Source organism: Heterocephalus glaber, unplaced genomic scaffold (genome assembly GCF_053883595.1).
Source record: "Heterocephalus glaber isolate CG9 unplaced genomic scaffold, H.glaber_assembly_v1.0 deba00001572, whole genome shotgun sequence".
NCBI lineage: Eukaryota > Metazoa > Chordata > Mammalia > Rodentia > Bathyergidae > Heterocephalus > Heterocephalus glaber.
Window position 1 is genome coordinate 14,537,047 of NW_028258357.1, and position 26,182 is coordinate 14,563,228.

Below are 26,182 nucleotides of genomic sequence, written 5' to 3' on the forward strand. Positions count from 1 at the left end.
TAATCAAATAAATAATTGCAGATACATGTTTTCTTTAGATATTTAAAAGAACATAGTGATAAAAGAGTAACAACTCAAGTGATAATCTAATTATTGTACTGTTCTATAAGATGGTGATGATTTGAAGAGTTACTGAGGTAAGACCCTAAATGAAGCACCAAACTAAGCAAGTATTCATCTTGAAATTTTGCATCCACTTTTACAGGGCTTGTTTTCTTTCTGCTGGACAAGTGTCCAAATATTCCCATACTTCCCCTCTGTGTCAGCACTGCTACCTCTCTAGAACCTTCCCTCTTTCTGCTATCCTTCCTATTCTTGGTTTTTATCTGACAGATAATAAACGTCCACTGACTTCCATAAAACTAAAACATAAATATGTACATGTCCTATAATCAAAAAGTGAAATACAGTAGAGAAATGCTCAAATTACCTAATCTGCTTCCGTTTCTGGGCATTGCCATGAAGGCGCCAAGGCTGCCTCCGATAACACTGTGGGGTCTCCGCAACGGGGGCTTCTTGAAAGGCCCTGTGTACTGGTGGAGGAAGGAGTGCACACTGTGAGATGTGGGGGGTCTGCCATTCTTCACGATAGGCTCTGTGGTCCGCAATAACCAAAATCATTCCATCGCCAGCCCGAGATCAGGGTCGCATGAGAAGGGTTGAGAAAGCAAAACAGAAAACAAAACAAAATGCTGTAACAGAGATCACTACATTTAGCTTCACTTCTTTGGCTATCTGATACAAGTACTAAAGTTAAAATAATTTCTATAAAAAATACTTATAGAAAAGTAGTCTAATACTTACCCATCCAATTCATATAATGAAAATTAACAATCACCGAACTATTAATATAACCTATCAGCTTATTTCTCATCTGAATATGTCTTAAGATTGTTTCCATACTACTCTTCCATGTACTGACTTAGTGAATAAAACAGAAGTATTTAAGTGTGCTTTAATACACAGACTTGGAAATTATTGCCCAAGTTTGAAATTTTTAATATAAGGAGTTTTAAACAATCACAGACTCATTATAGTGCAAAGTATCCAAATACAGTTCTTAAAAATTATTTAAGCGGGAAAAATTTTGAGGAAGATTTTGTTTGAATGTCTGCTTTAATTCTTTTGAGTATATTCCCAGAAATGGAACTGCTGGGTTATATGGTTCTATATTTAACTTTCTGAGGAAATTAGATGGATTAATTTTGGCTACTTTTTAAACAATTAAATATGTAATATCTTTTCAGCTAAAAGAAATCTGATGAGCTTAGAATTCTTTTTCCTTACAGATACTTTAGAAAAAATACTTTATACTTCAGTTTATAAATTTTTGTGCAAACATTTCATTTCATACTTAAGAAAAGCTGTACTAAGTTAAGGTCAGCATTCTTAAGTCAACCAAGTTTGCAAACTTTCAACCTATTTTTAACACAATGACTACAAATTCAGGATTCATCTTTCCCTGGATTCAATCCACCTGTCAGTGTGCAAACATCCCAGTTAAATAAATACATCCAGTAATGTGAATTACAATTATATTAATAATTTATAACTGAGTTTAAAACTTTACAGTGCAGCTCAGTTATCAAAATGACAGAACTATTAACTCAAAATCTATTTGGAAGGAAGAGGAATATGTACCAGTGACATATATAATGCAAGAATAATAGGACTGTGGTCATATATGTGATTAAACAAGAGACAGGAGATCAAAAATTGATCCAAAGAGAATTTACTCAGGGAAATAATAAACTATATTCCTCATACTCCATAGTAGCACTGACATTGGACAAAGACCATTTTTGCTTTATAAACTCATGATATCAGGTATGAGAAGATCAAAAAGCATTATCACACATTCATAACTTATTCTGACACAGGCTATGTGCATGACCTATCTTATTAAGCTTTTTGGGCTTAAAAAAAAATAAAACAAAAAACCCACTAAACTCCAAAGGAAAAAATGTGTTATATAGAGCCAGTTGTTGGGCACTGGGAGGTGACCAAACAGATGTAGAATCTCTGCCAATGCTGTTCATGAAATCTGTGTGTTATTACATAAAGAGTGTAAGTAATAGCAGGCTACAGTAGTTCATGCTACCAGCAGTCTCTGCAACCCAAGGAGAAGCAATGTTTATTATGAGGTCTTTAAGTATTATTTCAAGCAACTCAGGCCAAAAAGAAACAACAGAGCTCCTGTTTTCTCTTCTTTTTACCTACTAGAATTACTATTATAATAAAAGGAAGTTTTATTAAACTACTTGAAAAAATTAGGTATTTTTAACATTTCACCATTTGTTACAAACTATGTATTTTAAGATAATTAATACTAAAATACTGCAGAAAATATGTAATTAGTCAAAAAAATAGCTCTTCAAAATGTCTGATTCATAGTTTTTTTTTTAATGTAAAAAGAGGTTTGGCTTATAGTCAAATACACATTAAGAATGTGCCCTAGAAACTATCCACCAAGATGCATACTGTGCTTATTTTAGTTCTGAACATCACTGGCAAACATACTGCCAAGACTCTTCTATCCTAAGAATGAACACACTGGATTTAATTAATATGAAGACATCAATGGGAGTCTAAGAGAAAATTAGGATATTGTTCCATGTATCCAGTACGTCTTGCAATAGGAAGAAAATATTATAAAATCATCTTTGGGATTTGACTCAAATACAAAATTTTCCCCTCCTACATATAATTATTCCCTATTTCCTACTGAGGCCATCTCTCTTCTCCGTTTGTTCAAAGCAAAACAGGCAATATCAAAGGAAGACATTAGCAAAACCAAAAAGACCTGGGAAAACAGGATGTGATGCTGTAGACTGAATCAAAGAAACCTAGGTTATAATGCACTGATTGTGTCAACAGTCACCCAACAACCTGGGGACCCTTGAGTAAATACTACCCCTTTAAAAAAACGAAACAAGGTATCTGAAACCTGAGAAAGATAAATGACATCCAGGGTCAACCAACTCTTTCAGTATATTAGTGCATTCCAAATCATAACCTACGACTTGTAACTTAAAATGCAGACCCTTCCCATGATACCTTTCCCTCTGTCACAACACAAGCATCCACATGGATGGGAGGGTTGAAGGTGTTCATCTTTTACTCACTGCTACAAATCTGTAGGAGCAGAATTTCAAGGCACAAGCAATGATGGCTCGCCACATATTCCACATGTGCTAACACACTGGCAGCCATTCATGTAGGCACTTTCCTGATTATTATGACACTTCTAGAGTTACTTTAATTTAAATATGTAGCCATGTTCTAACAATTTTGCCAAGTTTGCATTTTCATTCTATTTAACAAGCTCTTTTATTTTATATTAACATACTACTCTGAATTATAAAAAGCATTGTCAAATGCATGAAACATGTCTACCTGCCTTAAATGCTCTCCATACAATGGACAGACTGGTAAACACATAATGTAAGAAGAGTAATACACTCGTGATGAACCTTATAACTTATGTGGCTAGTCCCTGTGTATATAGTCTATTGAAAACTATGATGGAGTAGGAAACAGGAATTTTACCAACTTCCTATAAACTTTAACACAGGTTATAAAAATAACAAAAATGACTGAAAAGTATGCTGTGATCAAAAAATACAGTGAAGGTTTAATGTGTTTAAAATTTTGTTACAATAAAGATACATTACTATTAGTCCTCCTCAAAAACACCCTTCACTTCAAACACACTTACCCATCACTCGTGCACTTTCTGAAACAGCTGTGGAAGTCCCCTTTTTATCTTTAACTGCACTACTGTGGCTGCCTCAATGCCCTAAATCAATTCAACATGTTTACTTTTCATGGTCATTTTGACTTTGGGGAAGAAGAAGTCACAGGTGCCAGAACCAGTGAATAAGGTGAATAAGGACAAACCATAATGTCTTTATGAGACCACTAAGACTGCCTTTTCATTAAATGGCACTCAGCAGCAGTAGTCACCATATTTTTGATCAGACCTCATAAACACTCATGAAACAAGACTTCCAGGCCTGCTTCAGAAAGCAGCATGTGTCTTTCAGTATAATAATTTTTTAAATTCAAACATTCACCATATACTTTGATTATTCCTTGTAATTTGAAAAGTTATTTAACAATTAGCATAATGCTATACAACTTATCCTTACTTACAAACTAGTAAAAAAACAGAAAGATATGTGGGATGGGTTTGGAGTGACTGTATATTATTCCACTAAGTATGCAAAAGTTATACAATTTTTTTTGTTTCCTAAGAAACAAGGGAATGAGAGAAACCAAAGGATGCTACTGGGAATCTATCTGGGTAGTAAATTTACATTCTATTTATAAAGTAATTGAATGGGGAAGCATCTCCCCCATCCCAAATATTTACCATTATCTTTGCTGCTGTTTTCTTCAATAGTCATTTGTTCGGCCAGTTCAGATAATGATTCATCAATAGTCTGGCTTCCTCGAAGTGTGAGGGACAGCCTTCTCTTAAACTTTTTCATCCTATCAATTGAATGTGGCTTGAAAAATCCTGAAAGTAAAGAATGAACACAAAATTAAAGTTGTAACTATTTTACTGCTCAAGAAAAAAATGTCTGGGTTTTCTGAGAATCTTCAAAATAGGTGGTTTTTTTGGGGTTTTTTTTGGTAAAATAACTTTATCCTCCGTCAGAACACAAACCAACATGCTTTGGGAGGGAAAGGGAGGCAGCAGTCCAGTCCGGGGCTCACATACAAGAGGGGGGGGGGCGGGATTCAAGGGCCTCACCCCGCTACTCGCCCCACTGGGAGAGAGTCACAACCCTAACACCCACGTATAAATATCTTGTTATATTAAAAAAAAAATTTCCAGGGCCTACTTGGCTCTGCTCCTGCACAGGAAGGGTTTTCATTTTGTGACATCACAGATCACAAAGGGGTGGTAGGAAGAGGCAGATATTGGGGGGCAGGAAATTGGACAAGTCTATGTGTAATTAGGGCCCCCCAAAATATCCAGAAGAGTAGGGGGACCTGGGTGTTGTTCACTCCTGTCCCCATCCCTGATGTGCTGCCGGCCTCCCTTCTTGCTAGGGGACAGTCCCCGTCCTCAGGTCTCTGAGGTCAGCCCCTTTCCACCACAGCCCCCGCCCCAGATGAGAAGCACGGGGAGCTGGAGGGTCCTCCTGTGAGGAGGATGTTCCAGGGGCAGGCCAGTTGTTGGGTCGCCCTTCAGTCTCTGACCAGGCGGTAAATATGGTGCTGGGCCCCACGCTCACTGATGGAGACCTCGAAGACGTAGGCGGTGCACAGCAGCAGTTCCTGGGTGTCTCTGTTCGTCACCACCTGCAGGATGATGAAGTTCTCCAGGACGCTGTTCATCATGTAGCGCTCGGGCAGCTGCCGAAGCTTGTGCAGGAAATTCACCAGGTACTCGCACATGGGTGAACGCAGCAGGCGATACACGAACCGCCCGTCCTCTAGCTGGGCCCGCTCCGTCTCCACCTTCTCCACCACCTGCTTGCCGAAGGAGCAGACTTTGGAGGAGCAGGTGAGGGTCATGTGCTCCAGACACTCGTACTGGCTGCTCACTCCACAGAAGCCACCAGTGCTGCCACCGCCAGCACCTGCCTCCTCACCTCTTGGTCCCCAGTTCAGGTCAGCCCAGAACTTGACCAGGAAAAAGGCGTGGGGGGGCCCGCGATCGTACAGTTCCCGCAGACTGCCCTTTTTCTCGGGGAATTTGTTGTAGATCTGCCGGACGTCCACGCTCTCCAGGGGGGGGGTGCGCCAGGGCTGGGACAGTGCTGGCTGATGTGGACGAACAGGTGCCTCTGGTAAGAGTCAACTGCATCTGGCGGTTCCACAAAGGCTGAGAATTCCACCAGCTGCAAACGGGCAGTGCCCAGGGCCCGACTCTGCCACGCTGGCGGTGATGGGGCAGGCGGGGGCAGGGGAGAGAGGGCTTGGGGGGGCTCGTACCCTGGGAGGTCACTAGATGGGGGTGTCAGTGACAAGGAGAACTGTGTCTGTGAGAACGGCTTCACATCTGGCACATTCCAGGGGGGCCCAGAGCCCCCTGACCAAAGCTGGAACAGCTCAGTGGCCTGAGGACCGGCAGGACCCAGTTTGGCCTACAAGGAAGGTGCGGAGATGAGCTGAGTGGAGGACATGGTAGCCATTGTCTGAAAAGCCTTGTCCTTGGAAACCTGGTCCACATTCAGGGCCTTCCGCTTGGACTGGATTTCTCTCGATTTCCTCCGAGCCAAAACCTGGATGTGACTAGAGACTGTTTCCGAGTCTGGGTCTTCCCAGTTCTGAGCTTGATGTAGCAGGCAATCAGTTCATTCGGACCATACATCTTGCCTTCATCAGACAGGATGATTTTCCAGCGGCTGCAGGGCGGGTAGATGGCCAGTGCCTCCTGGAAGCTCTGCTCGATGTCGGGGCTCCAGACTCCCTCTGCATCTGGGCCGCCATCGCCCCCGGCCCCCTCGCTGCCACCCGTGCCCTCCTCACTGCCTTCCTCGCTGCCAGTCCAGCCGCTGCCATCCTCCAGGGGGAACCCAGCCCGGGGTTTCCCGATCTGGGCCTCCCGGCCTGGGCCTGGGGAGCCGCGGGCCCAAAATAGGAATTCTTACTTCTACTAAATTCACAAAATTCAGCCTTTTATTTAAAAAAACACACCCACTCTGTTTGATACTATATTTATTTATTTGACATCAACAGAAGAGCAGGAATTGTACATAACTAATGACTGAGACTGTAAGCATAATAATTACATTTTAGTGTTATTGTTGTTATGTATTTTTGACACAGGGTCTTGCTATGCAGCTCAGGCTGGTGGAACTCACTGTGTAGCTCTGGTGGGCCTTGAACTCATGGCGATCCTCCTGCTTCGGCTTCCTGAGAGCTAGGATTACAGGTGTGCACCACTACTCCTGGCAATAATTAAATTTAGAAGGACTGCAAATTTTCTTAGAATGTGCTTTCTAAAACTCAACATAGTGGGAATATCAATACCAGCTTGATGCTTACATTCTATCACAAGTTTCAATCACCATACACTACACTGGGGGTAGAAGAGGTGAGAGAGGAAGACAAAGAATTTCGTATGACACTTTACTATCGCATTTTCAGGTTAGGAAAAATGCTCAGAGAACTTTCTTGATCCAAGTCAAACAAATACTAAATAATGGAACTAAGATTTAAAAGTAGGATTACTATTTAGTTTTCCTCCACAGTACAATTTCTCAAATCAGGATGTAACTTAGTTACTGAAATATCAAGATATAATTGACAACACTTTTTTTTCTGTCTTAGAGCTACATAAACTAATGGTACAATTCACAGTGGAGTCTTAGCAATGATAAGACTTGATAAAACTAATTATTCAACAATTTACCTGTAACTTCTTTTCTAAACTGCTATTTTTGACTAGTGATAGTTTACCAAATCACCATGTAAACTGTAACCATGATCCCAAATAAGAATAAGGGCACTACAACTCACCAGTGCTAAAATATGCAAGGTTTACCACTCAGCTCTGTTTAGCTATTTTCCATCTGTATTTTGCTTATTTTCTCATCTTAAGGTTCTAAGTAGCTAAGTTTACTGAACAGGTGATTTCTGCATAAAATGTCAGTCATGAAACAGTTTTGTTTGTTCAAAGGCTAAGGGGAACATATCAAGTACAAATTTATAAGTGCAAATAATCTTGTTTTATTATCTCCATACTACATATGTAATGTAGTTTTTAAAAAGAAAGCACTATAGTAAAAACATAAAATATAAAATCACACACATTAAAAATAGCAAGAATTGCAACTATACTCAAGTAAGGACTCTTTTCACCCACAAGCTGTAAGATAAGAGATTTGGTTTGGTGAGATATTTAATTTAAAAGTTCCTATACTTTATTTGGGGGGGGTACAAGAGATTGAACTCAGGACTTTGCACTTTCGAGGCAGGTGGCAGAAGCACTGAGCTAAATCCCTGGCCCAAGTTCCTATACTTTAATCTGGTTTAGTCATAATGCCAAAAACACAAAGCCATGCTGCTGAATATTTTCAATTAACTTATCTTCCAGGTTACTGTTTCTCTTTTCAGGTGTATCTAATCTGTAGTTAAATCTATCTACTGTGCTCATTTTAATTGCCATATTTTTCAATTTCAGAACTTCATGATTCTTCTCTATAGATTAATGTTCTCTAGTGAAATTTTCAATCTCAGCATCTATTTTCATGAGCAGATCAGTTATAGAATTATAAAGCCCCTATAACTTCAAAGTCTGCATAATCTGTGGATTTTTTTCTATTGTCAGTGTTTTTCCCTTGGTCTTATTTTGTGCCTAGCAATTTTTTATTGAATGCCAGACACTGTATATGAATAAATGTATGAAAAAGTCTATGGAAAAAATTTAGTCTCTGGATGCTATTACCTTCCTTCATAGAGGATTTAATTTTCTGTAGCAGACAGAGTAGGAGCAGATCAACAGATCAACTCAATCCAGTAAGACTGCTTGCTACTGAGTTTCAGACACTGTAAGACTGGCCTCTCGTTTGTTCTCACTCATATGGTGTGGCCCTTCAGGAGATCTGAAAGTAAACTTACAGCCAGAGCAACAACAACAAAAAAAACCCCAACAAACTCCTGGGAGTGCCATTCAACTTTCTCAGCTGCTTTTTGTTTTATCTCTTCTGCCCTACTCAGCTCTTACCTCATCTAAAGCAGCTTACTCGGAAAAATACAAGAGGAAACTAAACACAAAATGAGTTCATCTCCTTTCTCTCTTGAATCTTGACTTTTCAAGTCTTGAACGACTCAGAAAAGGCTAAAAGGCCTTCAAAATGATTTTATTTCCCTAGTATTTTTAATAGTTTTGACAGGAACTTTAGACTTCTGTAAGTTACTCAATCATAGGCCAAAAGGGGAGAGGTGATATAGTTTAGAAAAGATAATATACATATTTCACCAAGCTAGGTGAATTTATGAGACAGTAAACTCAAGAGCTAATTTCAACAAAGAAACTAGCACATCTTAAATGTTATATTCTTCACTTCTGATAGTTAACCTTTATAGTTCTACTTTGACAGTCAGTGTTTCGTGTCATGTGTTAAAACGTATCAGATATTTAAGGTGAACAGGACTATTTTCACACTCATCTAACTTTTTGTTTCTGTAACTTTACACTAGAGACATCCTCCTTTGTAAGGCCTTTAGAATTATCCTGTGCAGTCAAAGGGCAACTCAGTAGGCTTACGGTGCTTAAACTCGGCCCATGCTGAAGAAAGGACTCACCTGAATGGGGCTCTGGAAGATAAACTGTAAGCCCTTGGAATATTCTACGTAAAAAGAATGTCTCTACATTTATAGCTAAATGGATGCACGTTGAGGAGATACTCTTAAGAGAAATAAATACGACACACATGTGTAAATACCGAACAGTTTCTCTAGTGTGAGAAACTGAAAGTGTAAATAAGGACTAAAAGGTATAATAGATAATGTGAAATAGGAAGAAAAGGGGCAAAGGGGAAGGGGAAATCAGAGGGGTAGGGGAAAGGAAAGAAGGGGATGAATTAATAGGAGAAAATGGAAACAAAGTCTTTGCAGATAGGGAGGGCGGGCAGGGAATGGGGAAAAAATAAGAACCAAGAGAGATTATGTAAAGGTACAAATTTCCAATGATGATTATCATTATATTGTATACCTAAAATGTACCAATAAAATTTTAAAAAATATTTCATGGTTTTCATTTAGCTATTTAATTGCAAATCTGTTTGGAGTTTATACTGTGTGAGAGAGTTCTGAGCATATGAAGTTTGTATCTAGAGTTTTGGATCTAATTTAACGTTTGTGCTTGTTGAAGTATCATTTTAATAAAAATATAAGTAAAAAAAAAAAAAGAATGTCTCTCTATATATCTGACCCTGGATCATACTAGGCATATTTTTTCTTGCAGTGCAAGGGATGAAACCTAGAGCCTTGCACATCTAGGCAAATGTTTCATCACTTAGCTCACCCCCAGCCCTGTACCAGATAATTTACATTAACATTGTACGTAAATCATGGTAAATGCCTATTTTTGTGTGCCTGGAGCTCTGGGCCATGTGAGAAAGAAGGATAGGGGAGACTAGAGACTAAATAGCTAAAATCAGTCATATGGACACTCCATGCCTACCTAATTGATCCCCAATAAAAATCATGGATCCAAAGACTAATTTGAGTTTCCCTGATGATGTTCTTTGGATATAATAACACACATAGTTACTGGAAGACTTAAATGCTACCTGTGCAATTCCAACAGGAAAGGACAACTGGGAGCTCACATTTTGATTTCTCTTAGGCTCACCCAAAATACCTTTTCCTCCTTGTTTATTTTAACTTGAATCTTTTTAGATGTCATAAGGTATAACCAGGAATTTAACAGCTGTTTTCTGAGTTCTGTTAAGTCCTTCCAGATTTCAAATTGAGGACCCTAACACACATTGTTCAAGAAATCTATACTATATGTCCAAACAAAAACTCCTAAGAGCTGGCAGTTCATAACTACCAACTTTTCAGACACCATCCTTCTCAAACATAGTCCTATGGTCACTAATGTCTACCTAACTATATAAACATCACTTCAAACACTTGGCATACCATTTTTGAAAATTTGCTGATCATAGGACCTGTTTATTGTTCTAGATGACAAATAAGAATAAAATAACACATGAAAGAAACGTTAGTACAGAATTAATTCACATAACACACTAATACAGTATAGACTTGGTTGTATATAGATTCAGTATATATCACAGTAGAGAGTTCAACTATCTAAAATAGCAGCCAAATGTTAAATGTGGTCAATGAGCACTTGAAAAGTACTTGGTTCAAACTAAGTTGTACTGCAAATGTAAAATATACACTGAATTTTAAAGACTTTTAGTATAAAAAAGGATGTAAAATATCTCAGTACTTATAATCAAAATTATAGAAAAATAAAGCAGAATGGCAGTTGCCAGTAGAGGAGGGAAGGATAGGAATAGGTAAAAAGTTAAAGGGTAAAGAGTTTTAGTTTCCCAAGTCAAAAAAGACTTCTAGAGATGGGAAATGGTATAGTTGCACAGCAATATGAATTAATAATAAAGAACTATACACTGAAAAGTGGTTACAATAGTAAATTTTACATGTATTTTTAAAAATTCAGGGGAAACCCTGTTTATTATCTCACAAAAATTTAATTGTTTTACTGATAATGTTGAAAAAACAGAAATGTTTGATGAGGTAAAATATATTACTAAAATTACCTTTTAAAAACACTTTTATATAATCGCTTCTTGGCCTTTTGGCTAAGATCAAGTGTAAAAACACTTTTATAATATGCCTTCAAATGTTTTAAAATTACATATAGGGTACATTTTACATTTCTACTGAACATGTTGATACACAGCATCAAGTAGCAGCTCTTGGTGGTTTTAAGTTGTGTAGCCAAAAACATAAATAAATTAAAGTAAAACAAAGAGTGACATAAGCCTTAACCTTTGCCTCATATGATGCATTTGACCAACAGTGTTTTTCCAGGGAACTTTATTTTATAACTCAGAATAGTACCCATGACACTTACCAAAGAGTGATGACAATTCTGGTCTACAAAATAAGGATATTTTCTACTTTGTCAGAAATAAGACATTTCTAATTCATTAAACAAGGGAAAACGCTTTATTATGAAGTTAAACCTTAATACAAAATTTTCAAAGAAAAGCACATCTTCAAAAAGGACCCTTTATTATCTTCTATGATACAACTAACATTTCAAAAAAATTTCTGAGTACATTTTGCAGTATATGTTTACATTCATCTTAGAGTTGGTACATGTACCCAAAATATCTTAATTTTTATTCCCCTTCCACCTGTCTTTAGATCCCTTTCCCACTTGCAAACAATTTATCTCCTTGTTTTCTGTGGTATTTCTTTTTTAAAATTTATACTTTGGCAGGCCGGGGATTTAGCTCTGTGGTTCCGCCGCCTGCCTCACAACCGCGAGGTCCCAAGTTCAATCCCTGGTACCAAAAAAAAAAAAAAAAATATATATATATATATATATACTTCAGGTATTTCATATAAGGGAAGTTATGCAATATTTAAGCTCGGATACAACTCAGATTTTAATTAAAAATGAATAGTAGATACAGATGGTAAAGAATTTCAGTACTACAGCCTAAATCATTATTAATGAAAAAATATTTCTAAATGAAATTGGTTCACCAACATTCCTTAAAATTTTGATTAAAATATTTTTGAGGGATTGTTAGAATAGTCACATTATTGTTTCTATGAATAGTAAGACAAGTTCACAAGGTGATTTGTAGTGAATGCCTAAGTTAGTTTTATGTTTAATTCACTACAAAAGCTATGTTCACCTTTGAAGTGAATACACTGTAATGTAAAATGCTCCGTAAAGAGATTTCACAATTGTTTATTATTTTAAAGATTTAACTAGATAGTATACTATTCTAAATGCTCACATTTCAGCATAAATGTCCTTTCTTAACTATTTCTTTATACTTACGTTTTTACATCACATATCATATATACACATACCTACATAAATATATTTGCACATGAGATGTATGTTTATATACATAAAATTGTGTATGTATACTGCAAAACAACTCATCCTCTTTTAGCTGTCAAAAATATTTCTGGCTTTTTAAATTATAGCTAGGTCAAAATGAATACAATAAAAGGGCAGTAAAAGGATACAGAATGACAACATGTCTTTATACATGCATGTTTATATACACAGGCAGCTGAAAATGTTCAATGTCAGTTCCCAATTATAAATGTATAAAAGGAACTTGTAAATATACTGCATCATCATACTTCCCTTGGGCTAAACTTGTTCTGCCATTATCTGCTACACAATTAACAAAGACTTTCACATTTCTTTTATCTTGAAAACAAACTATGCTATCTACTTACAAAATCCAGATAGCCATTCTGAAATGCTAAGTTTTGCCGCAGGAAAAAGAAAAAACAAATGTACACAGACATGAGTGTGCGCACGTGCACGCGCACACACACACTTTTTAAAAAAGACAATAACCATAAACATTCCCACAATAGATTCTCATCTACTGGTCTTGACTCATAAAAATGGTGCTATATTTTGCCCTCTTAATACTTCTAAAAGTAAAATTTGGACACCAATTTATCTTGTATTCAAATACAGATTAAAGAACTTACTAGAGTAGCAATCTTACTGCTTATGTCTTTGAAATATTTTTAAAACAATTGCCTTGGGTTAACAGCAGAAAAAACTCAAGGTTAAATATTGTTTTGTTTTGTTTTTTTGGTACTGGGGATCGAACTTGGATCCTTGAGCTTGCAAGGCAGGAGGCAGAACCACTGAGCTAAATCCCTGGCCCTAAATACTGTTTTTTAAATGCCTCAAGAATGAGCCTTTATGTATTTAAGTGAAATTTACACGTGGAACAAATTGAGCATTTAAGGTTAAAAATCTAAGGTTGAAAAGGCAAACATGTATCTCCACTGACTCTTGCTGTTGTTAATCTTTCTGAAATATCAAGTGGAGCAATATAATTTCAGCATAAAGACAGCTTTATTTATTTCTTTATAATGTTTCCTGCATCACTCTGGCTTTAAATAAAACCTACTGTAAATGAGGTGAACTCAGTAAGTGACATAATACTCAGTCACTTTTCTCCCAGTGATTGAAACATGATAAACACTGAATACTCTGAAGGACACATAAACTAACCATACAGAGTAAGAAATAACTGATAAAAATTAAGGCTTTTTCACACAACTTTGTCATTCATATAAAACAAAATGATTACATAAAACACTACCAAAGCACAGATAAATTAAAATTTTAATCATGCTTATGGGGTTTTTTCCTACAAACATTTAAAAATCTTAATCCTTCATGTGCCCAAATCTAAAGTGGACTCTTTTTCTCCAATAATATGAATAGTCAACCACACAAAGTGGCAAAAACAGCAAAGACTCCCCTACTCATAAACACCATCTGAGAAGGATAATGTAAGACTACTATAAAACTTGAAATGTAAAATGTCAAGAGTCCCAGAGAGACAACCAGCATCAACTCTCAAACACGATCAGGCACTTAAAACAACCAAGAAACTGCCTGATGAGAGTCTGCTGATCTTGATAGGGGAACCACATAGGCAAACCTGCAACTACCATTCCCAGCTCCTCAGCCCTGCCAAAGGGATGGGGATTTGCAGTCTGCATTCCTGAAGCAACAGTAAGTTAGTACTAAAGCAGGCAATGGAGAACCCTGTTCTCCAAAAACTTCAGCTGAATGCTTTGGTCAACCTGGCAGACCTCTGAGAGACAGCCACAAATGGAGAAGCATGCTTGCCTTTTTCAGGCCCTCTGGAAATGCAGGGGGTATTAGTTCCTCTATCCTCATGTATTACATTTAAAGAGATAGAACATTTCTTGTCAGATATTTTGATGGCCTTGTCAGGTCATTGCCTGACTGTACAGATAATGGAATAAAAACTTTAGTAGTCACACATAAGAAATGTATCATTTGCAAAAACACTTTGAGAAAGTCACAAATGTATAGCAACAGCCCTCAGCTAGCAAGAAAAACCTAAGGAATGGGAGAATCTAATTTTGACATTTACTATATTACAATAGTCACAATGTCCAGTCTCAACAAATAATAACAAAACATGCAACCAAACAAGAAGGCAGGGCCATTAACAAAGGGAAAATAAAAACAAAAGCAAGCATCTGACAGGTACCATTCCTAGGGAAGCCCAGAATTTGGAACTACTAGTTAAATATCAACTGTTCTAAATATGCTCAAAGAGCTAAAAGGAAGCCATGGATAGAACTGAAAGAAATCAGAAAAACAAAAATGAGAATACCAATGAAAAGAAATTATAAAAAGGAACCAAACAAAAATTTCAGAGCTGAAAAGAAAAATTTACTAGAGGAATTCAGTAAGACTTAGCGCGAAGAAATAAGGATCAGCAGATTTGAAGGTAAGAGAATCAAAATTATCTACTCTTAGAAAAAGAAAGTAAAACAATGAAGAAAAAACAAACAGAGGCAGAGAAACCTCTGGAATAACATTAAGTGCCCCAACACAAATATCACATGAGTTCCAAGTAAAGACAAAAAAAATTCTGAAGAAATAATAGCCCCAAACTTTCCAACTCAAATGAAAGGCACAAATGTATAACTCTCAGAACATCAATGTAATCTAAGAAGAATTAACAGAGACAACACTGTGACACTTTACATTCAAAGAATAGAAATACAAAGAAAAAATTTTTGAAAGCAGAAAGAAAGAAGCAACATACATAAGGGCTCCTCAATGATATTAGTAACTGATGTCTCATCAGAAACTATGAAGACCAGGTGGTTGCAGGAATGGCATAAACATGGGCAAGAGAAAGAAAATATTAACTAAGAATTCTATATTCAGCAATGAAAGACAAAGATAGGTAGTTCAGAATGAAAGACAAAGACATTTCCAGATAAATAAAGGCTGAGAAAGTTTGTTATCAGTACACCTGCACTACCAGAAATGATAAATGGAGGGTTTCTGGCTGAAATGAAAGGATATAAGAAGAAATACCACCAGTAAAGGTAACTACATAGGTAGTTATAAAAGTCAGTGTAACGGTACATTTGATTTGTAACGTTTTCTTTTCTTGTATTTAAAAGGCAAATGTTATAATCTGTTAAAAAATGTTATAATCTGTCAAAATTATAATGTTAATGGGCATACAATGTATATATGGCTTGTACCTAGATGTACCCCCAAAGCCTCATGCACTCATGGGTGGAGCTTTTGGGAGGTCGCTTGATCTAGGGTGTATGACACTGGAAAAAAGGGTGTACGGTATTGGATTAAACCTTGGATTAATCCACTAACTGGTTTATTATGATTCTGGATGTGGATAAGGGGAAGGCCCACCCTGTGTGTAGGTAGCAGTGCCCAAAAGGGCTGTAGCTTGAAAGGGCGAAAAGGGAAAGGAAGGGTTGCTGCTGCTGCCTCCTGCCTGTTCTACCACGTCCCTCTGCCATGCAGCCCTGCCTTGGAGCCAGCTGACTATGCACTGAAACCCCTACAGACTGTGAGCTGAAATAAACAAACCACTCCTCGTTCAGGGGGTGTCAGGTATCATACTGTATCTCAAGAATGAGAAAAGTAAGGCAAGAGGTATTCTGTGACAGCAAAAATATAAAAAGGAAGAAATGGACAGATATAGGAGCAGAGTATTTACATACTACTGGACTAAACTAGTATTGTTCAAACAAGGTTGTTACAAATTTAACATTATAATTGTAATCCCCAATGTAACTACTAAGAAAATATTACAAAAAAGGAAAAAAGAAGAGAATCAGAATAGTACACTACAAAAATCAGGTAAATTCATGAAAGGGCAGTAATGGAGATACTGATATATAAGAAACAAGACACAGAGAACACAACAGTTAAATGGAAAGTCTGTCCTTATCAGCAACCGATTTAAATGTAAATAGATTAAATTATTAAAGGCAGAGACTGGCAAACCAACAAATTGAATAACCTAATAAAACGGACAAACTCCTAGGAAAAAACTACCACAACTGACTAAAAAAAAAAAATGGAAATACCCCTACAACAAATAAAGAGAATCAATCAGTACAAAACACTTCCAACAACCACAACAACAATTCTAGGACCAGATAATTTCACTGGTGACATCTACTAATTATTTAAAGAATTAACAGTCCTTCTCAAATTATTCCAAAAAATTGAAGAAATGGGAGTATTTCCTAATATTTCCTCATATTCTATGAGGCCATATTAGTTTGATATCAAAATCAAATAAAGATATTACAAGATAATAAAATATTAAAAACAGACGCAAAATTCCTTAAGAAAATACTAGTAAATCAAACTCAGCCACATATTAAAAGGATTACACCCAGCAGATGTATGACTGAGTGAGCTTTATCCCAAGAATGCAAACATGGTTCAACATAAGAAAATCAATCTTATATACTACACATTATCAGAATGGAGATAACCCACATGAACAAAAAGGACTTAACAACATTCTATATTCTTTCATGATAAAAATAACTCTGTAACCTAGGAATAGAAAAAAACTGCTTCAAAATGATAGTTAATCAGGGAAAAACTCACAATTAAATGATAAGATTAAAAATTTTCTCCAAAGATCAGTGACAAGAAAAGGATGTCCATTTTCATTACTTCTATTCAAATAGTACTGGAAACTCTTGGGGAGGAAAAGGCAATAAAAAGAAATAAAAGGTATCTCAAATAGGAAGAATTAAAATTACATTTATAGATGACATAATCTTATATGCAGAAAACCCTAAAGAATCCATAAGTAAAAGCCTGTTAGAGCCAATAGAGTAAAATTGTAGGTACAAAACAGACACCCCCAAATCAGCTATATTTCTATAGCTTGGCAAAAAATAATCTGAAAAGTAAATTTTTAAAATGAACCATTTACAACAGCATCAAAAATAGTACAATACAGTACTTTGAAATAAATTTAACCAATGAGGTAAGAGACTTAGATGCTGAAAACTATAAGACATTGTTAAATGAAGTTAAAGACCTAATAAATGGAAACATATTCCATATTCACAGATTGGAAGGCAATACTGTTAAGATGACTATTACGCAAAATGGTCTACAGATTCAAAATAATCTCTATCAAAATTCCAATTTTTTTTTGCAGAAATATAAGACCATATCCTGAAATTTATATGGAATTCCAAGGAACCACAAATAGTGAAATAGAACAAAGTTGAAATATTTGCATTTCCTTATTATAAAACTTACTAAAAATTATCATCAAAACCCCATGGTTCTTACACAACAACTGAGAGCCCAGACAGACATCATAACCCTCATGTTGAATTTTCAACAAGGGTGCCAAAACCATTCATTGGAGGAAAGGACATTCTTCAACAAATGGTGCTGTAAAAATCAGAAATTCTAATGTGAAAAACGAAGATGGAATCTTACATCATATGCAAGAGTTCACTCAAAATGGGTCAAAGAGCTAAATGTGAGTTGAAACTATAAAATTCTTAAAACATGGGGAAATATTCCTGACACTGGACCTGTCGATGACTTCTTAAATATGACACCAAAGGCACAAGCCACATTCAAAAAAACTATCTTTATAAATTTAAAACTTTTGTGCATCCATATATCCAATAAAGGTTTAATATCCAGAAAGAACAATAAAAAACACCCAATTTAAAAATGGTCAAAGGTCTTGATTATGTATTTCCTCAAAGAAGACATATAAATGGTCAATAAATGAAAAGATGCCCAACATTACTACTATCACAGAAATGTAAATCAAACCCACAATGAGACAGTACTATATACCTATTACTATTGCTATTAATTTTAAAAAACAGAAAATAACAGCTGTTCTTGAGGATGTGGACAAATTGGAATGCTGCTGCCACTGCTAGTCTAAATACAAAATAGTGCAGCCACTGTGTAAAACTATGGTTCCTCAAAAAGTTAAACATAGGGTAAACATATTACCCAACATCTCTGATCCTATGGATATACTCAAGAGAACTGAAAACAGGGACTCAAATAAATAACCGTATCCCAACATCAACAGCAGCATTACTCACAACAGCTGAGGGGTGGAAACAACCTGTTAAATAAAAAAATGAATATATAAACAAAATGTGGCATATATACTGCCATATACAATGGAATACTATTCTATCAAAAAAGAATGAAGTTTTGACATCCTACAACGAGGATAAATCTTGAGAGTATTATGCTAAGTAAAATAAGTCAGACATAAAAGGACAAATTTTATACAAGTCTACTTTTATGAAATATCTACAATAGGCAAATTATAGAGACAGAAAGTATAACAGATTACACTGGGAATGTGAGGGAAGGGGGGAATGAAGGTTTATTGTCTAACAGAATAGCACTTTTTTTTGGTACCGGGGATCAAACTCGGGATCTTGCGCTTGTGAGGCAGGTGCTGGAACCACTGAGCTAAATCCCTGGCCCTAGAATAGCACTTTTGTTAGTGACAATTATAAAACATTTTGATTATACTTAATGTCATTGAACAGTATGTTATAAAATATTTAAAATAGTGACTTTTATTGTATATATTTACTGCAATTAAAAAATTTAACCATTGTGTCAGTAGGTATTTGTACCAGTTTTTCATCAAATCTAAATATGGCCAATACTTGTTTTTAGTGTAGTTTATTGAAAGAATTGGCTAAATTGTTTCAATGTAGTGTCAACCTATACCAACTGTGTTGAACACGAGTAATAATCATCAGAACTACTGTTTTATGACTGCTCTCACTTCAACAATAAGAAGCCAAACAGATTACAAAGAAACTTTTTACTTTTCAACTCAGAGTTGAACATGCAAAGAAATATTCTAGAAGGTACAAGTCCTTTCCAAGAAAGATAAAAGGGCTAGGACAATGGTGGCTAATCTACAGCACGTGCTGCAGTGGCCAGTTTGTATCACTGAAAGCTCTAAAAGGTTCATCATCGCTGGGCTAGGATCATGGTAAAAAGTGAATAATAAAACCAGGAAACTAGCCTTCCTTTAACAAACTCTTAGGGAAACATGAGGGGCTGGCAAGACAGATTGAACACCTAAGCAGCTTCATTCACAAAGCAAATCAAATTTGGAAAGGATCCTTTCCAAATATTGGGGCTGCATGGGGAGAAGATAGGACCACAAATGCTGGGAACAGGGATGGAAAGTTAAGAGAAATCTTGTCCAATTGGCATAGTGCCTTCAAGCGCAAGTCATCCCCACCAAAGGCAACAGGGTTATTATATTAGATCAGTGCTTTCTCCAGAGGTGAGGAAAGCCAAGCTGGGGTTCGAGAGAAAAGAAAATACCTAGCTGCTCAAAATGCCAGTATCTGGGCTATGAAAGAGAGGGAGAGAGATCTCCCATACTTCAACAAATTGCTGGCTGTGATACAAAAGATAGAGAGATTTCCCAAGTGTCACAGGAACTCAGATCCCAAACCCTAATGAAAGGAAAGTCTTGATTCTCCCTCTGAAACACCTGATACCAGCGGTGAGCTAAGCAGCATCACTAAAGCCACATTAGAGTTTCAACTCAAACTAGAGAATTCTTCAGTCTGCATCGTTCTTTTTCAAACAATGTCTGACATGAAATTAAAATTAGAGACCAAGAAACAGAAAAATGTGACCCACAACCAACAATAAAAATGCACACTTGTAATCCAGGCGCCCTAGCACTCAGGAAACTGAGGCAGCAGGAGGATCACCATGAGTTCAAGGCCAGCCTGAACTACACAGTGAGACCTTGTCTAAAAAAAAAAAAAAAAAAAGTGAGTTTCAGCATTAATATATCAATTGGCTTTTAGTTTGCTACTCAGATGATAATTTTTTAAGTACTGGAGTTTATGAAGTAGTTTAACTGGATTAGGTACAAACTTTTTATGATAAATACTTTTTGATATTCCATATAAAAGTATTAGAAGGGGTATACAAAATCCCTACTATCCATGTTACTGTACAGAAATTAGAAGAAAGCAATGCTACCCACTATTATTAACATTAATGATTCGTGGAATATGAGACCCCTCAAGGTACTAAAATATGTTACTTGAAAGTATTTCATGGTCAAATAAAAAAAAATTTTTTTAAGCTAAGGTCTCACTATGCTGCCCAGGCTGGCCTCAAACTCCGCCTCCTGAGTAGCTGAGACTACAGACACATGCCACTGTGCCCAGCTCTAATAAATTTTGGAAAGCTAAAATAAGAAAACTGTAATACTTAATATATTGGCCACATAATATCATTAATAATTTTAATATTTTATAAATCTAATATTAACTCCCATAAAACACAAATATGTTCAAATCAATTACATCAGGTTACACATGCCATCTTACAAACTTTTCCCATTAAGCACTATATTTCAGGTTTCCCTCTTAAGTATGCCATGGAAGTTATTTACATACATGAATCTAGTTACACATCATCCTTTTAAATAGATGTTTACGATCCATTATGGCTGTACTACATAGCACAAATGTTTCTTGCTTCTTCTTCCGTCACACAGAATAGTAAGAAATTTACGGTGAGATCTATTAATTAAGAAGAGAGGAGAATTAATACAGTACATTTTACTGGTTCCTCAAGAGCAGTAAGTGGAATGCTGGTTTCTATTCCTGTAAAAGTACATGTCAATGAAGAATGCCACTGCCATGATTAGCAACAAGGAGCCAATAATTTTACTTACTGCATACACACCATCAAAACAAATGCCAAAATTTTTTTTAAAAAGGTAAGTAATATTTCAGTGTTATGAAAATTAAGTTTTGACCTTACAGGCTTCCTGAAAGGGTCTCAGGATCGTGGACCACAATACTGCCATATGTGCTGGAATAGTGTTCCTAATTCCAACTAAGTATTTCAGCAAACTGAACATTAAGAACCTAACAGGAAGGTTAATGGTCTAGTAATAACAGTAGCAATCATACAATTCTCAATTGCTGATCACAGAAAGAAGAGCAAGTTTGGGGGGAAAATTAAATTAGGACTGAAGCTATTAGAAGAAACTTTAATTAGCCTAGCACTCAGACAAAAAGTCCATGGTTAAATTTTGGATTTGAGAGTTACACTTATAAAACTGACTCAAGTTAAGAAGAATATGTATAAGAAAAGAGCAGGTTTAACACTTCAGGAAAGCTATAAATAACAGATGATTAAAAGAGAAGTTATCAAAGCAGCTCCAAAACGAATGAAGACACAAATTTTGACAGCTGAAGGGACAACAGAAAAGTTGGGCCAACCAATTTATTTTGAGTTCACGGAAGAAGCTCAATAAATGTGAGGGCCAAGTCCCCAAAAGTGAGAGGGTCAGGTCTTAAAATTCACCTTTAAGGATTCCAATTGCATTTTCCTACCACAGTATCATATTTCCAGAGTCAGGAAGCAACTCTTGTACAGAACGAAACTCTTAATGTCAGGGACAGATATCAAGAAGAAAATAATACATGAAGCCGGGGATTTAGCTCAGTGGTTCTGGCACCTGCCTCACAAGTGCAAGGTCCCGAGTTCGATCCCCAGTATCAAAAAAAAAAAAGAAAATAATACATGCATCTCCACTTCCTCCAAACCTCTTGCAGTCTTCATTCTTCCAGTAAATGGTTAAGTTCAGGCTGACACTACTCTTCCCTTTTCTAACACCTCGAAATCTGCACATCACCAAAACCTTCAAAATACACCCACAGTCTGACCACATAAACTTCCAAAATCCTAAGCCAAGCCCTACTGTCTCTGGCCCAGAGAGCATCCTAGCTGGTTTTCCTGCTCCCATCTCACTACGACCTTATCTGCTCATTGCCCATACCATACTTTCTATAAAGCAGGCAGAGCAATTATATTAAACCATAAATCACCTTCTCTCTCTTCTTATCTACCATGTTGGAACTTTATTCAACAGTTAAAATCCTTAAAATGCTTATGAGGCCCCACATGACTTGGATGACACTTTCCTTTTTAACCTTAGTTTTTATCATTCTGCTTCTACCCACTCGAGTCTAGCTGTGCAGCCTTTATACTTGCTCTTCCCTCTACCTGGAATGCACTTCTCCCAGATCTGTTAATAGTTCACTGGCTTCTAGGTTCTATTCAAACATCAATGCCCTGGTCATCCTGAGCAAGAATAACAACCCTAAACCATAGCCTTGCTACTGACATTTGAAATATTATTATTCCCTCCACTAGAATGCAATCTAAAGAGCAGGGGCTTATTGTATCTTTGGTATTTAAAACAAAACCAAGCACTTAATGCAATCATACATACCTGTGGGATGAATGAATGACAGCGAATAGCAATAACAGGGATTAGTCATCTTTTATAATTTGTGCTTTGTCCCTAATTATCTATTAACTGGCAACATTTCAGATCAATTTCATGCTGAATGCTCTGTAGGCTTTCTCCTACATACTAACACATTTCCTTCACTTAGTAAACTTTCACATAGAGGTCCTACTATGTTCCAGGCTGTACAGGAAGCACTGTGGGCAGAAAAGAAAAATAAGATTTGAACTCCATGCATAATAAACTTAAATTTGATGAAGAGGAAGCTATTCTATTGCCAAATAAAAGAACTCCAGGTTAATATATTAAATGCTTTCATAATTATTAGCAAAATTCATCATTACCTTACTCAAATTGTACTTCTCGGGAAAATTGTTTCACCAATGTGACAGCACGTGTAAAACCTAATTGGCTGGCTTTATTAAGATCACAGAAATCAAGACATATAGTTCACTATACTAGAAACGCTACAGGTATGAAATGACATCACTATTTGTTACCTCACAGGTTCTATAGGAACTTACAAAACCTGATGGCCACAGAGAAGTTTCTCATGAGGTTATTAGCATTTTTCAATGTACTTATTTGTACAAATTGCACCCAAATCCTCTGGCTTTTGGAAGATAATGTTTTTCTACTAAAACTTATCTTAAGTACTTTCTTTAAATATATTTTTGGATAAATTGTTGGACAATAAGTTAAAATTCAAAATATAATTAAATCTGATTTTAACAATCACTCAAAATGTGGATACTTGTATCATGAATAATCACCAAATGATTTGCAGATGATAAATTCTTACAAAAAGGGCATTTGTTTTAAACCGCTGTTCCGTTTCAGAGAATTCAGAAAGTCATCTATCAGAAATCTGATGGATATCATCTGATGCTTTTGATAATGGTCTCACTCAGAGTGAGCCAAGAGAGCAACTGTAATCACTTGTAGTCAGTGCCTCATCCTGATACACAGTCACACACAAAAAGGGGGGAAAAGCCCATTAAAAAAGTATATACAAAGAGTTCTGAAAACTGTAAGACTTCGTTAATTTTTATCCATTCTTTTATAAATAAATGAAATTCTCTTTAAATTTATTTACTCCAGCTATACTTATTTTATCAAATTCTCTGATTAAAAAAACTTTAAGTTAAATTGTAAAACCAGAAGTTCAGTGAAAGATACAAAGAGCTGTTTTAAAAATACTTCCTCTGGCAACTAATTATCTTTTACTCTTGAAAATCACTCATCTCTGGTGGTAAGGGAAACATGACTACTCTCTATTAAGCATGTACTCTACACTCATGACACTCTCCGCCCTGTAGAATAATCATTTTTCTATAAAAACTAAAGCACAAAAAATTATATATACATACATATATGTGGGTGTGTATACTTTTATAACAAGCAAAGGACCGCAATACAAAGTTGATGATGATAGCAAGAAGCAAGGAGAAGTAAGAAGAACACATAAAAAGTCAGTTTTTGGTAATGTTTAAGAAGTAGAGTTCACAGGCATTAACTATTTTATTGATGTGTAAGTACATACATGCATAGATATGCAGACCATGCAGCAAAATCAGTGAGGATAATATGTCATGAGCCAAGAAGTATGATTAATATAATTCTGTGTAATTGGTGAAAAAATTATTAAGTTAGGAAAAAATTAGAAATGAAAAGCAAGCCATAATTAAAAGGAGTGGATTTAAAAATCTTAAGGGAATAAGTGACATATTTTAATAATAAAAAGGACATGGAGCCAGTAGCTGCATATCCCAGGCTAGTGACCTACCAGCTGAGCTTCCAAACTTGACTATGGTCAGATGGATTGTCTTTTCTCTTAAAACAAACGACCTATATTTGATGTCATTAGGTATGCAATTTGGACTCTTTCTGAAGAAGTATCAACGCTCTGCTCCTTTGTTTCTTTTTTGGCCTACCAACATATCTAGCAGTTGTCATTTCTTTGCCCACAAACAAAGCATTGACTAAGCCTCTCTTCTTCTTCTTTTTTTCATATCCAGTCACAAGGTGAAGGACTTCCTCTGTCACACATTCCTATCATCACTCCAACACTCTGGCTGGAAATTAAGTAATTTAAGTAAATTAAGCAGTGTTCAATCAAAAGACAAAAACTACACCTACAATTTTATCAAAGAGAATTTAACATATATTGCTATCCAAGAACTGGTGAACTAAAAGGCACAAAGGAGAACACAAATTATCGCAGAGGTAGAAATTTCAAGAAGCAACTATCAGCCCTTGAACTGAGGGAAACGAAAGTAGTTGGAACTATTAAAACCTGGAGGTTTGAAGGAGAAACCCTATTAACTGGGATTCAGAATTGAAAAGGAGGCATTGTTGGAAGGACATTAAATGCCAAGAGCTTGAAGAAGGGTCTCTGCCAAGCCCAGACCCAGAGCTCCGAGAGGAAATGACTGCTGTGGCTGGTATTTCTGAGGGGATGTGATGGAGATGGTTCTAGGAGTGTGCAAAAACTGCAAACTGGAACCATTTGCCACTCCTGTTCCTGCTAGGGTAAAGTTTTCCTATTTAGATACTGAAAGGAAAAGGAAACATATAAGGAGAAAAACCTGTATTTCTCTTTTGCTTTCCATCCTCCACAGACAGCTTTTACTGGCAAAATGGAATAGGGATCCAGCTGCAAAAAAAAAAAGTTGGTAGGATCCCTGCTCCTAAACTACAAATAAAATTTAGAAGGGTAATTTTGAAGCTAAAGAACTGTTTGATTTTATTTCCATTTTTTATATTTAAGCTAAGGTTTTCTAAATATTTAGAGTTACAGAGCTAAACTAGGTTGATTTTTCTCATTAATTCTGAGGAATTATATAAATAATATCAAAATAAGGGCACTTTATTAATGCTCTAAACTTTGAGAATAACTCTTTTGTACTTTATAATAAAAGCAATGCACAGATCTTACAAAAGCAAAGTGGAAACTCAAAAACAGGAAAAATACTTAACACCAAATTTGGCATCTATTTGGAAAACGTTAAACTCTTAAATACTCAAAAATCATCAGAAGAAAAGATTAAGTGGATTAGTGAAAGGTCTGAAATGTTAGATTTTTAGATTAATGCTATTTTATTACTTTAAAACATAAGTAGCTTTTTCCTTTAATCTCTAATAATTTTTTAAAAAATTTTTATTACCTGAAATGAGTTTTTCTGTTAATATTTACCATTTCAAATACTTCACCAAATCTAAGATGCTATCAGTTATAGAACATAACATTATAGCACAAACCACTAAAAACATTCCTGTAAGTTAAACTGCTACTTCATGTGTCCTTGTACGGGCTT

At 36.1% G+C, this 26,182-nt stretch overlaps 1 protein-coding gene and 1 pseudogene across 4 annotated transcripts in view; both read right to left on the reverse strand.

The window, feature by feature from the left end:
* Window positions 1–26,182, reverse strand: part of Cdk17 (cyclin dependent kinase 17) — an 88,025-nt gene that overhangs the window by 35,152 nt on the left and 26,691 nt on the right. For all 4 annotated transcript variants that reach the window (XM_021258445.2, XM_021258446.2, XM_004844901.4 and 1 more), the window contains exons 2-3: window positions 4,376–4,522; window positions 431–595 (exon numbers count right to left, since the gene is read on the reverse strand). In XM_021258445.2, coding sequence (XP_021114104.1) covers window positions 431–595; window positions 4,376–4,522 — 312 coding nt within the window. The remainder of the gene's footprint in view (window positions 1–430; window positions 596–4,375; window positions 4,523–26,182) is intronic.
* Window positions 5,200–6,238, reverse strand: LOC101709593 (transcriptional enhancer factor TEF-4 pseudogene; annotated as a pseudogene).